Below are 14,396 nucleotides of genomic sequence, written 5' to 3' on the forward strand. Positions count from 1 at the left end.
AGTTTAGAGAAGGACGCTAACGGATGAATGATGAGCTAGTCATCTTCTTGAATATGATAATGAGAACCAGAGATCTATAAATTTTGAATAGAGTTCACAATGGAAGTCCAATTTTTATTTTCAGTGTTACTTATTAAAATGTATTTACTTATTAAAATGTATTTCAGTTACAATGTATGAAAATGCTGTAATCTGTGTATTTAAAAGTGCTTGTCAGTGGTTCTCTGATGTTTTAGCTACAAGGTAATTACTCCTTAATGTTACATTTTAACTTATGCTTTAGTTCCTCAGTATTTGCAAGTAAAGATTGGTTTTGTTTAAATGCCTCAGGGGTGTATAGCTTGGTTTCCTGTCTCCCTGAGGGGTACCAGGAAAGAGGATAAAAACGTGACAAGCAAATGTGCTACTTCTTTCTAGTACTTTCCCATTTTCCAAATATTTGAAGCTCAGGAACTATTTGAGTTGACCGTAGTTTCTATAGTATGCTATATTGCATACTTTATAACCTATGCAAAGGCTTGAAAACTTGAATTTACCTTAACCATTTTTCATTTTACTTTCTGCATATTTATTTTGGTTTCATTTTATGACTAGCTCTAAAACTGGTCTGATCGTGGTGTGTGATAGTGTGTATCAACTGTCCTTCTCTTTTTGGAATGACTTACCTTGTTAGCAGCATATAAACCTGTATTTCTACTGACCAGAGTTTTGAAATTTCAGTTTACACCTGGATTCCAATCTTTACATTTCAATGGCACTTTCTGGGATTAATTAATCAACATTTTAGAATAGTATCAGTTTTGTTGCCCGTAATTCTAGTGAATCATGTGATGTTCAAATAGAATCTACTTAATCCAGCAATTGTGACACAGCCCCTTCGAAAATATTGTCTCTGTAAGGGTATGTGGAAGGAGAGAGCATTGGTTGCTTTAAGGGTATCTGGTGGAGGCAGCCACTGCTCCTAATGTCCCTTAACAGTCTATGAGTTTATTAGCCATGTTTAGTAAAGGTACTCAACACAATAAAAGCACCAGACAACGCATTTATATAACTTGAGCTGCCTATTGCTAACAATTTTATCATTTTCTACTAATTTGTTTATACGTTTTCAAATTGTACTGTAAAATCTTGAGATTCACCTCCGTGTATTTTTTTTTTTTTTTTTCCTCCTGTACTTAGCACAATGCTCCCATTCCTCAAGGAGGACGCGGCGCAATCCAGTTCGTGACTCAGTACCAGCATTCCAGCGGGCAGAGGCGTATCAGAGTGACCACAGTTGCCAGAAAGTATGCTTCACTTGTGATGAATCATTTTTGAAAAAGCAGGATATAGGTTTGCCTTTTAATCTTTAGATTTTTGGTTTTTTTAACCAGTCTATTGTTCTGGGATATGCAGTGCTGCAGGTGGTGAAGGCACGATCATACCTTTGAGACAGTTGCCTCTCTTGTTCTGTGGGCTGTTTCTTCTCTGAGAGGTTGCTGTGGCTGCATAATAATGTCATGGGAGTGCTCTGAAGTAACCCAAGTGATTTTAGATGAAGAGGAAGCTTTGAGTGAAATTCTGTGGCCTGAACTGAGGAGATGGTTGGACTTAGGGAATGGCAAAAATCACTTAACTTAACTGGAGAGCGCTAGCTGCAGTTCAAGGCGGTGTAAAATACCTGTTCTTCCATGTGTAACCTTTATCTGCAGCTTCCTTGATTCAATTTACATCACAATTTTAGAAAGTGTTAAGGTATTTTGCAGTGTCCAGTGGCATTTCCTTTAAGTTGAAGGAGATTATTGATTGGTTAATTTGATGGAAGATTCAATTTATCAAAAAAAGCATTGCCCGTACTGTTGACATGAATATCTTGCTAACGTACTTGAGTTATATTAGTAAAATCTTCTTGGTGACTGATAAAAAGAGAGATTACTAGTTCACCTTGTAAATAGAAAAGAACAAGCGAGGTGCACAAGAAATCTGCTAGTCTGGGGATGTGTGATTAGCTTCATGGACAGTGTTTTCTGTGATTTACCTTTCATAATTAATATTTTTAAAATATAATAACTGTTTTATAAGTGGCATTATATTTCCTGTCACTGGTTGCATGGCATCTGTACAAATAAGGGACATGTCTAATTAACGAATGGTTAATCGAGAGGCTGCTCGTTTGCACCAGTAGATTTTTGAAGCTCCAGCACAGGTTTGTTAAACTGTTAGCACTGCTTTCTTTGCCGCAATTTTGAAGGGATATTTTGAGGTTGGACATCTTCTCTTTCACTGTGGTGCAAATACCTGTATTTTTTTTTTTTTTCTTTTTGCAGCTGGGCAGATGCACAGACGCAGATTCAAAACATCGCTGCATCTTTTGACCAGGAAGCCGCTGCCATTCTCATGGCTAGATTGGCCGTGTACAGGGCAGAGACAGAAGAGGGGCCTGATGTGCTTAGGTGGCTGGACAGACAACTTATACGACTGGTAAAAAGGACTTTATTAAAAGAGTCAGATTGGTTTATTGTCTCCAGGCATATCATTCTTAAATGACTAGTGTTTGGTGACTTGTTTCTTTAAAAATAAAACAAAACAAAAAATGAACTGAATGCTTCATTTCCACAAGTGGGTATGCAGCATTAACTAAAATTTTCTATTTTAAATGGAAAAAAGACCAGATATATTTTTAGTTCTTTTATTTATGTTTCCTCAGTCCTCAGCAGTTGGTAATTGCCAGCAATTGAGAGAAATTCTAGCATGAGATTAGCAGAAATTAAAGCTTTCTCTACTTTCTTCTGCCTAGAATGATATCATAGATGAAATATTTTTAGCAAAAAATGAAGTCAAAGTGTCTAGAAAACCATATGGAATTTCTTTATTTTCAAAAATTCCGTTTTCTGTTTGTTTTTATATGTTATTTGTAAGTAAGTAGCTATTAATAATTTAATTTTAAACATGTTCTCCAGGGCAGTTTAATCATCTAACTCTGCTTAGCAGTTTTAGAGGAAAAAACCAAAAAGCCATTAAAGCCTCCTATGCAAGGAAATCACTGCTTGTTAAGAAAAGAAATTACATCAGTGTTTTTGCTAGTTTTCTCTTTGCTTACAAAGCTGTAAGCACTTCAGATGATGTGTCTGTTAAAAACAAATGAATATACAATAATCGCATGATGAAGCAAATAAGTTACTTAATTTAGATAAATTTTTCTTTTACTCTAGTGTCAGAAATTTGGAGACTATCACAAGGATGATCCAAGCTCCTTCAGGTTTTCAGAAACCTTTTCACTTTACCCGCAGGTGAGTAGAAGGAAGGTGTGTCTGTAAGGGATAAAGAGAGAATGCCTAGGGAAGGAAGAGGCACTGTAGCACGGGGTAAAATACAGCTTTATACTGGATACCAGAATGAAAAGACCCCTTGCCCCCAGCTACTGTCTGGCATGTAGCATTAGGCAAATCTCTTGTGTTGTCTGTGCTGCTGGGTCCCCTTTAGCCCTCTGTCCTTACAGCTAAACTTCCTCTAGTTGTGTGTATGTTTTGTTTCTCCTATAATGGGATCCTCACCTTACTTGGGTTTGCAATTCAGATAATGACACTGGGTTTTTTTAAGGGCAGTTTTAATGAAGAATTCAGAAAACATGAGAAAAGATACAGTTTTACTTTGTTGTTTCTTTTCTATATGATTTATCATACTGACCTGAAAAGAAACACTTTGCTGGTGAAGTGAGCTTGAGCTTGACTATATTAAACTTTGAATAGTTTATTTGATAAGAATCCATTCCGATACATTCCTCCATTTTGATAGCTCCTGATATGTTACTTTTGGACTCTTCATAGACTTCTATGGTATTTCTGTTTGAGTTGTCTACCGATCTGCGTCAAGGTGTTAAGTGTTGCGGAGAGATTGATTCAGCAATGAAAGGATTGCTGAATCCTTTGGAAATGCTTTTTCCATTTTACTAATGAAGTTCAACTTTGCTGTAGTTAATGTTCTTTCTTCTGTTCACATGCCATAACTTGCCTTGTGTGTTCAAGCACAGCAGCCTCCCTCATAGGAACAGTAAAACTTACGGTAAAGGAAGGGTTTGGCAATATTCACTCATACTACTTATCAGCTAGTACTGGAGAAGAAGAAATATTAAACTTTTCTCTTAATTCAAAGCTGTTTCGTAGGTTTATCCATTCTGATCTCTGTCTTACTTTCATGAGAGTATATAAAAACTGCCAAAGGTGCATATACAAGTTAGAAGTGTTAAAGAACTTGGAATTCAATTTTGTTGTGGCATTGGTCTCATGTAGTTTGTGGAAAACATTTCTCTCCTCGTACAACTCTCCTCCTTCTCTGTGAAAGCTCAAACAAATGGTTTTTGTTTTGCAGTTTATGTTTCACTTGAGAAGATCTCCTTTCTTACAAGTTTTTAATAACAGTCCAGATGAGAGCTCATACTACCGCCATCATTTCATGCGTCAGGATCTAACCCAGTCGCTTATCATGGTTCAGCCGATTCTTTATGCCTACTCTTTCAATGGGCCTCCAGAGGTATCATTATATATAAGATAAATGTAGGTTAAAAGATGCTGTTTTGACAGAGAGATGATTGTTGTCCTCAGTGTTACATGTTAGAAAATGTGTTGTTTTAAAATCTATTGCATGAGAGAGAATATTAATTTAATATAGAACATACTATGAACAATGCATATCTCAGAATTCTGATGTAGCATAGTCTTGATGTAGCATAAGTCAGTTTGTGAAGAGAGGATGTTTTAAACTAAAGAATGGTAGTTTTTTTGTGTTAGTTTTTGAGAGCTATAGGAGTTTTACTTCTGTTTTTGTGGTGCCAGAATGTAAACATCAACACAAATGTTTTTATTTCAAAATGTACTGTTTCTGTGGAGTTTGAAACAACAGTTGGGGTGTTTTTGAAACGTACAAAATTCCCCTCTATATTAACATTCTCATCCAAAGCTTCTCATTTTGGTGCGGTTACTATTATGTACAGATTTGGTCCATACCCTTCCAGCTGACCTTACGGCACATTCTGTATAAACCTCAAATAAAACCATGATCTTCCAAGAAGCTTGCGAAAGAAGCGTAAGATAGGAGACAACAAAAGTAGTCTGATAGATAAGAGAGAGTGAGGAAATGGTAAGACAGTGAAAATAAAAATAGTAGGCAAGCATCTTGGCAGGTTGGAATTCGAACTTTTGTTAGGTTGTTTTGTTGTTTTTTTTCTTAGACTATGTCATGGGGATTAAAAGGAAAAAGACTTTTAATTTTGGAGTTTAAATTAATGTAATGAGGTGCTTTGTGAAGAGCTGCTCACAGGTGTAAGATCATTCTCCCATGTATGAATAACAATTAGTCACGTGGGTGATGCAGAGGAGAAGTGATAAAGTGGAGATGAGACATCCTCAGTGCAGAATGAGTAATGATTTTTTTTTTTTTTTTTTGATTCTTGGAGTAATTAATATTTTTGGTATCCCTGATAAGATTGGTCCAATTAAATCATATGATACTAATTCACTTAAATCACATCGTCCCGATATAGTGTCACTGCCCTTAAAAAGGTGAATTAAAAACCTTAAATATTACATCAGATTTCATAAATCCTAAGTATTTCCTATATACAGTATTGATGGATATATATGCACAGTAATAATAGCTGCAAGGACAAGACTAAAAAAACCCAAACAACCACAACCCCCGAATCTTACACTTGAATAACTACTGCATCTTTATACATTGAAATATCATTCAAGTTAATGGCACTGTATAAGTAAATATGGAGGTACTTGAAAGACTAGAAAAGTGCATAATAATGAAAGAGGTTTCAGCTCAGGAAAGTAATAAAAATTGTATTCAAGAAGTTATATATTCAGAATCAGGACGGATAAGTTTAGAATGAGATTGTGTGGGTTGCAGATGTATAACATGAAAACTAGCAAATATGGAGCTTTAGTAAGTGATTTAAAAAGTTCCTAAGATTCAGTGACAGATTCAAAAAGCTGTTAATACCATCCAGTTGCTCAATTCTGCATCAGTTGTTAATTTTATATTTATTTTTAAATCTTAGCCTGTTCTTCTGGATAGCAGCAGCATTTTACCAGATCGCATTCTCCTTATGGACACCTTTTTCCAGATCCTTATTTATCATGGAGAGGTAAGATTTGTAATTTCTTACATCAATATGCTTTTTCTGTAGGAGTGCTACGTTATGAAAGTCAGGCCCTAGTTCTGAAGCTCTCCATTGCTTGACCTCTCATCTGTGTGGCTAATACCAGGCTCCTAATTCATGTTTGTAGTTTGGTGACCTAACGTGCCTATACACAGATACTTGACATTACTTGATGTTTTGGTGCAGTTTGTTATGTCAGGTTTAAGATAAATTAGCTTCAATATGCAGATTATTTGTTTTAGATCAATATTTAGATCAATAGACTGTGTTGTTCCACACCCCTGTGCTTTTCCCATATTTATTTTAGACCTCTAAATTAGTTCTTCAGGGATAGGGAGTCAGAACACCAAGTTTTATAATCACCCTTAATCTGCCCTGTCCTGGAGGAATGAAACTGCTCTTGGCAGTTGTGCAGATAGGCATTCGCTAGCAATATAAATATAAATGCTTGTGACTTGCGAGTGCTCTGCTGCCCTGGAGGAATTGAGCTGCTGCTTTTTACTGGTTTGCAACTGTAAATGGTTCCCAGCTGAGAGTTTGAGAAATACCATTCTGGATCATGTCCTCATAGCTGCACTGTTTACAGTAATTACTAAACTTTAACACATGATTAGGCAGGCAGTGACCTCACCAATGCGGACCTGGTCCCACAGTACCAGAGCAAGGCAAGCAGAGCCGGTTACAGACAGTATCCAGGTTCAGCCTCCAGTCCAGATCATCACACAAGTCGATGGGGATGGGGCAGGTCTGAGTTCTATCCCTGTAGTCAAGTCCCTGAGTGGGGGTCCAGATGGCCGGGTACTTGACCAGGTACAGGCATGGCTGCAGTGGAGCTCAGGCAGGAGCCAGGGATGAGCCTCAGCTTAAAAAAGCTGCCAAGCAAAGGAGGGGGGAACATCTGAGACTCTCTCCAGGTCTTTCCTAACAGCAGCCCTATCATTGAGCTGACCTTGAGCAGCCAGCTTCACTCCTAGGAGGTGCGAGGCTGTGCTACAGGCCCTGAAAGATAAATAGCAGCATAAATATTTATTTCTAATGTATCATAGACATGAATGTTAGAGAACTGTAAATAGTATCCTTGACCTCATAAACTAGACGTTTAGCATACAAAGGATGACAAAAAAGGAAATCAGAAAGACCAGAAATTGTTAGAGTTTAAAAAAAAAAATGAATCCAGTGGCATGTTACTTGCACATCTTGGATTTTGAAAATTGACTTGCATACTTTCTGCCCTTATAGGGCAGAAAGGCGTGAGTGATAGAAAAGAGGTCAGCAATGTGACGTTCTACTCTGAAGAGTCCTCTGTATCCTCTAAGAAAGATGGGTGAATTGGTTCTAAACTTCTTTTTCCCCTCTATCGCCAGACCATAGCTCAGTGGCGTAAATCAGGTTACCAAGATATGCCGGAATATGAAAACTTTCATCACTTGCTACAAGCTCCAATAGATGATGCCCAAGAAATTCTCCATTCCAGATTTCCAATGCCCAGATACATTGATACAGAGCATGGAGGAAGCCAGGTATAGTAAAATATATGATCTAGGAAGTGGTGTGTTAGTAATGTCATGAATTTTTTTTGGTATTAAACATGCATTTCTGTGCTAAAATACATGTAAATTGCAACTGAAAATTTTATTTTTAAAGCTTTTACACAGCCAGATATTTAATAGTAGCTTTTTGCCTTAATTTGTGAATCCTGTTACTTATTACTATTTTTACCATACTGACTTGGACTTTTGGATTCCTTGTGTGAGGTGTTTAAGACATAAAAGATAGTACTTGCCAGGGTCTCAGGACCAATACTAGAAGTATTCTTTTGAAGTTATTAATATTTTATTGATATTCACGTTTGCTTTGTTAGGGCTTAGAAAAAGACAAAAACTTACTTTCTGCTGCACTGAAAAGTTGTTAGCAGTTCTGCGTTATAGCTATAGAATTCGGGAGTGGCTTTATTTATAGAGGTGCTGCTTGCTTTTCTGAATAGGTATCTGTGCATGTTTTTATCTCCAAATAATAGAAACGGTATATTTCATATACATGTGATTTTTTTTTTTTCTGAGTACAAGAAACTTCTATTTGAGAAGTTTAATTTATTGCCTGTGTTTTGTGTTTTAAAGGCTCGTTTCCTGCTTTCAAAAGTAAATCCCTCTCAGACTCATAACAATATGTATGCATGGGGACAGGTAAGTACGAATTGGCTGATGAAGCTTGTATGCCTGTTCTGTTCTTTTTCCCTGTTTTAGAAACCGAGTGACAGATTGTGTACATGTAAGTAATAATGCCAGGTTTTGAAACCGAAAAAGAAATGCGGTTTTGGCCTGGCGCCACCAAAATTGCAGAAGTTAAGAAAAATGGATTTTGTTTCTTCAGACAAAAATGATCTGGTTTGCTGTTTTAAGCTTCTGTGAGGCTACTTCCATGTCTAGCTATGTTTCTGAGACAGGTATCTTCAAATTCCTTAGTATGAGAGCACTTACCACACATGAAAACTAAGGGACACTTTTGCAATAGGGGAAATAAATTTTGAAGTTAGTTATAAGCAAGAAATGAAAAGTACACCAGTACGAGTGTATTGATGTTTTCCAGAATTTTTGTTTCTGATTCCTGGCCCGAGTGATCAGGAATCACCTGTTCAAATCCTGTCTTTAGAAAGTTATGTAAGAGTTCAAAAATTAAACTTTCTGGAGCAGCTTGTATTCTTAAATGTTGCATCCCAGTTCCATGTTCTCCTTCCAAATTCAGCTTGTATAGTGGGAAGAGAAACACTGGCAGTGGGTGAATGCTAGTGCAGTCTCATTTTCTCAGGAAAATGGAATGACATCAGTCAGTTAGAAGCTACGTATTAACTGTTTTTCTAGAGTACTTTGATAAAGGGCGTACAGCGTTGAAGTCATGAATGAGAGAACTCTGTAGCAATTTTATGGCAGTGATTTTTCTCAGTTAAGTTCTATCAAGGTACGTTTTCATAGAGGTGTGTTGGTTCTCATGAAACCATGGCAAGGAAGAGCACTGAGATCCAGAGTGAAAATACTTGAAAACTTTGTTCTGAGTCAGGGACAGCACAATTTGAATTCAGCTCTCCTGCCTCTAAAGTCAACAACCTAACCAGCAATCTGTTAGTGTGTCTTTTTGTCATGTTTTCTCCACAACATACACATAAATCCTGTAATTTGAAAGGTCTTGTTTTTATCTGAACACTACCTGGACATTTTTGAAGTTTTGACATTTCCAACAGTAAAGGACGACTGTTTCATGCTCATTTAATTAGTAAACAAATGGAACAGTATTCTAAATGTAAATGCAAATGCAAAACAATTTTTGAGCTGATCTCTTAAGAAAACTGTTCATGCTGGACAAGTGTGACTCTGATACATCTTAGAAAAGACAGCTTGCCCTTTTAATGTTGAAAAGAATTCGGTTCTAGGGTAAAACAGGAAAATCTGTGTTAATCTCCCCAGTGGCATTGCAGTGTGTGTACTCAATGTAATATCCTCCTGTGTTTGCAGGGGCTTTTGTGAACGAAGTTGAGCCAAGTACAAATTATGAAAAATGTAACTGTTGGGAGAAAATTTTAAACTGTATTGGTTTTGCTTTTGTTTTTCTCATGATCTTCCTGGATTATTTTATGTAATTTTATTTTGTGCGTAACAGAGAAATTTATTAGTCCACATTGACCTGAAGAGGGCACCCATACACCACTGAAACCATGTTTCAGGAGGTGATGAATTGGCTAGTTTGGTTTTTAATACTGTAAGTAAAATTTTTTTTTTTAAGTTTAGCAAGTAGGTGCTTTATTTTCTGAAAATGTTTTCTGTACTATATAATGGTAGACTTTTCATACGGCTGTATTATGTTGGTTAGTCTTTGAAGTTGCAGTTGAATTTTTTTTTTTTAAATCTTTTTTTGTCTTGGTAACTATGGGGAATTGGTAATTCAAAACAAAAGAAGAGGTCAGTGGCACAAATCTTACCAAATGCCCATCTATCTGTCACCAGATCACTGTTAGTTAAATTTAAATTCTCGTTTTATGCCTTAGATCAAAATTTTAAATGAACAGAAAAAAAAACCCGTAATGTGGTTTGTGAAAAATCAAAGCTAATTCTCATGTGCTTTTCAGACTTGTACATTGTGACCTTGCTGGTTTTCACTTAATTCCCCAGCAAATAAAATGCTCTGCTACCTTACCTGCTGGAGTGAAGAGTTCCCAGTCTTCAGAGTAAAGCTGCTGCTGTTGGTGGTAGCAGTGGTGACAGCAGCTGCCTGTGTGCACGTGTTGGATGGGGTGTTCAGCTTCTGGAATAGTCTCTGCATTGGTTTTAATTACCCTGGATTGCCACTAGCATTCGTTGTGAGGGTTCTCTTTTCTTAGGGGTCTGTCGGCTCCTTTGGTGGTTTATTTACCAGAGGATGATGTACTGTCCTTCCACGCGTAAGACACAAGGTGGCAAATCATATCCTGCCCCAGAATTAAATTACTTGTAATTCCCTCGTGGCTTCTTAAATAAGAGAACTCAGGCTTAGCGTTTGGCAGGCTTGGAAGTAGAACATCCTTTATTCTCATCTTGCCACCATCAGCTGATAATAATTTAGTGAGCCTTCCCGGAGAGTGGTTGTGTATTGTGTCAAGCGTATTGTGGTGATCTAAGAACTCCTGCTGCTCCTGGGTTTGTCCCTTGATCCTTAACCGAGCACTGGTTTTGGCCAGTTCTCAAAAAGGGACGCCAGTTCTAAGCATCCTCGTTAAGACTTCTATGTCTGTGTTTTGGAAGGCTTTGTAAGAGTTCAGACAGCTCTGATTTCATTTGGGAATATGGGTGCTTAGTACCTTTGGAAAGGTTGAACTGCTGAGATTTATAGATAGTTCTTCCATTTGTAAACAGAAGTAATGGCAGATTGGTTTTAAAGGAGTTAAGAGAGTTACTATGTAACACTTGCAGAGTTGCCAACTGCTGTTTTATTTAGACTGTAAATTTGTTTAAAAATAGTAATTAAAAGGTGACCATTTTGGACTTCTTGGATTTCTGAAAATTACTTCTGAGTTCAAAAGTAAATTGCACAAATCCATTCGAAAGGGTTTTTTATTTATTTAATCTTTTGTGATCTGATTTTGCACTGGCATGACTTTCAGATGTTGGTTTTGGTGTTCCTCTGAGGTGGCACAGAGCTGTAGGAGAGAATTGTCCCAACTTTCCTGGAGGAAGCTGGTTGACCTTCACTCGGTGTCAAATCAGACCCTTAGTGGATTTGTTTCCTCCTTTCGCCATTTTGATACGTCTGAGCTCCAGTGACAGATACTGATTTGTAGTTGTGTCACTTGGGTGGATCTGTTTCTCTCGCCTTTGCTCCACTGAGATAGGAATGATACAGGAACTGTGGCATGGAAATTTTATTTACTTTTAAAAATCTGTAAGTTAGTATTTGGCAGCTGTCAAAAACTCCAAGTTTTGTATGGTTGATGTATGTATCTTGCTATACTGCAGCTCATTGCTGTGTATGCATTAATATGGAAGAGAGCACAGTTGTGGTTTGTGCCTGAATTTATGTAAACATATGAAAATTTATGTAAATGTACAGTCTGCTGTTTTTTTGTCAGAGGATTTCAGCAATGATATGCTTCTAAGGTCTTTCTAAATTTATAAAGTGTTTATTTAATGGAACATATTGTGCCTTAAAATGCTTTTTCTTCACAAGTATAATCAGTTCTTCTTGTTTTCTTTTATTTTATAGGAGTCTGGAGCACCCATTCTTACTGATGATGTCAGCTTGCAAGTATTTATGGATCATCTGAAGAAACTTGCTGTCTCTAGTGCTGCCTGAGATTCTGCAGTGCGTTAAAGGCACAGATAAGCTGTAGCCACATTTCAGCTTTTTTCTCCTTTCCCCTTTTCCATGTCTCTCTTGACAGAATGCTCTGATATGCACAAGCTGCCTGACTTAGATGTAAAGCAGTGTTGTTCTCAAAGGAAAGCTTTTGTTATCAGCAAATGTTTTAATGTGAATTGCTGTTTGTAAAAAATGACAGGTAGTAGATTAAATTAAGTTATAATTAGAGGAAAAAGAACAGTCGTTTTGGTGACTGCGATGCTGTAATTACTTTGAGATCATTTATAACAACTTGGCTATGTGATTTCAGTTTCCTTTTAAAATGGTTGAGGTGGATTCTGCGTTGCATTACAAAGGCACGTTGAACAATGAAGGAGATCTTTGGTGATGTTAGGCCTTCCAGACTGCCATATACCTCTGCCTACTCAAATTGAGCATGAAGTGAACAAAGAAGCAACAAAAAGCGTATAAAAATAGTATTAACTCAGTCTCTTGGCTTGGGCTGCCGAACTTTTCTTTCCTGCAGAGATATTATTGTTTATGTATTGTTCATTTTAGGAGTATTTAATGTCAAATATTGCTTCCCACTTACCCTGCTTGATTCTTGGGAACAGTGTTTTTCTTTATTTCCATATAAAGAATTTGAACTGAAAAAGTAAAAAAAAATACGTTTTTGCACAAAATTGAAATCCACATATTGTATTTTTGACAAAAGTATCTATTCTCAAACACAGTAACAGATGAATATGCTCAAAAGTTAACACTTTTAGCTTGAGCTAAGAAGTCCTACACTACCAAAATGAACTGACTGAGTACAACCTTGATTTTTGTCTTGGCAAGTACACTTTAAAAAATAAAAATTTACCTTTTTTATTATTGCCTTATAATGTTATTACACTAATGCATGACACTGCACATCTGCTTTTTGTTTCTGCATCCTTTTTGTTATGAATTCAACAGGCTGTAGTTCTTGTTGAAACAGTATTATATAGAATGTGATGTAATTAATTTGCTATTTAGTTCATACTTGATTTTTTGGGGGTGGATAAATTTGTAGGCTTTCCCATTTATTTGTTGAAGTTTACACATAAACCAGATGTTTACATAGGTAATATGACATTTTGACAAGTAAAGATGTGAAATGTGGTAGTGGGCAATAAAACATTGTGCCAAGTCTAAAGGAAGAGAGACAAGAGTTTTGACATAGGAAATTCAATCATATACTGATATGATAAGCGTGAGAGTTTTTTTCTGTTTTCTGTAAATTCTCAAAAACTTGATTAAATAAATTCCTCTCCATTTCTTTGATCTAGACAAGATGAGCTCCTTTTGCCTCAATACAAATAAAATACATGGTTTTCTCTCACTTTTTATATTTATTGTGGTGGTTTCTGTTGGTGCTTGAAATGAAATGTGGAAATAAAGGTAGTAATGATAAAATTTAGCATAACTTCACCAGTTTTATTGATGTAATAATTGGTATCAGACTCGTTGAACTTACGGAGATACTGAACACACCAATGGCAGTTTAGGAGGTAAAATTTCAGTAGCCCTCTTGACTTTATTTTAGCTAATGAATAGCTTAAAAATTTTTCTCGTAACACCACGTATGTCCAGTTTATTTGACGGTTAAATACCATTTGACTAATAAATCAATTCATCACCAAGTCGTGATAATGGATGGTTTTTTTGTGTGCTTTCCTTCCTACCCTTTAACCAGCTTTCACTTGTAATAGGTTATTTTATCCAGTCTCTTGGTGTTGCAGATAGAGTGATGCACTTTACTCAGACAAGCAGCAATATGTTGTATTGATACAAAACAGCAATTTAACAAAGTCTGGTAGTAAACGCAACTGTGTTTTAACAAGATTCGATGGTAAGGTACACTGGATTATTTACTGCATAGAGGACAGCGTAAGTGAGATGTGCTGGGGAGACCCTTCCATTGAGTTACGAGGTTGAGAGGACCGCCTTGCTTTCTGACTCCTCGGAGGAGTTCAGGTGCAGCTGGATCCAATCCTAATCCCACACTTGGTCAATGGTTTATGTCTAAAAGATTGTATGTGCACAATGAATCTAAGATACAATCTTAGCGAAGCTTACAAAGTTTAGCAAGCTCTTAGTCACTTTACTGAGGATCTGTTGTGGCAAGAAAACGCCTGGTATTGAGGCGTAAGGGATCTCTGCGGCAGGTGTAACCTTGAGAGGTGTCCCTACTCAAGGGGAGATCCTGGCGCGCAGCCCGCTGCCGTGTGGGACAGCTCTAAAGGCTGTTGGGCTGCTCACTGGTTTTGGGATAAGTCATGTTTGCATACCGACAACATATGTTGGTTTCTTCCAAATTTAGCTTGAGTTCAACATTGACCAGGTTTGTGGTTAGGTGGATGCATTGCTCAAATTAGCTCTTGGCTATTGCTTTGTTACCCGT

General features: G+C 36.9%; 1 protein-coding gene across 3 annotated transcripts in view; it reads left to right on the forward strand.

Annotated features, from left to right (window-relative positions):
• Positions 1 to 13,412, forward strand: part of SEC23A (SEC23 homolog A, COPII coat complex component) — a 33,147-nt gene extending 19,735 nt beyond the window's left edge. For all 3 annotated transcript variants that reach the window (XM_054199252.1, XM_054199254.1, XM_054199255.1), the window contains 8 exons: positions 1,180 to 1,286; positions 2,307 to 2,460; positions 3,192 to 3,269; positions 4,348 to 4,509; positions 6,044 to 6,130; positions 7,510 to 7,665; positions 8,263 to 8,328; positions 11,873 to 13,412. In XM_054199252.1, coding sequence (XP_054055227.1) covers positions 1,180 to 1,286; positions 2,307 to 2,460; positions 3,192 to 3,269; positions 4,348 to 4,509; positions 6,044 to 6,130; positions 7,510 to 7,665; positions 8,263 to 8,328; positions 11,873 to 11,962 — 900 coding nt within the window. In that variant the 3' untranslated portion in view covers positions 11,963 to 13,412. The remainder of the gene's footprint in view (positions 1 to 1,179; positions 1,287 to 2,306; positions 2,461 to 3,191; positions 3,270 to 4,347; positions 4,510 to 6,043; positions 6,131 to 7,509; positions 7,666 to 8,262; positions 8,329 to 11,872) is intronic.
• Positions 13,413 to 14,396: the final 984 nt, after the last annotated feature.

Source organism: Rissa tridactyla, chromosome 4 (genome assembly GCF_028500815.1).
Source record: "Rissa tridactyla isolate bRisTri1 chromosome 4, bRisTri1.patW.cur.20221130, whole genome shotgun sequence".
Classification (NCBI taxonomy): domain Eukaryota; kingdom Metazoa; phylum Chordata; class Aves; order Charadriiformes; family Laridae; genus Rissa; species Rissa tridactyla.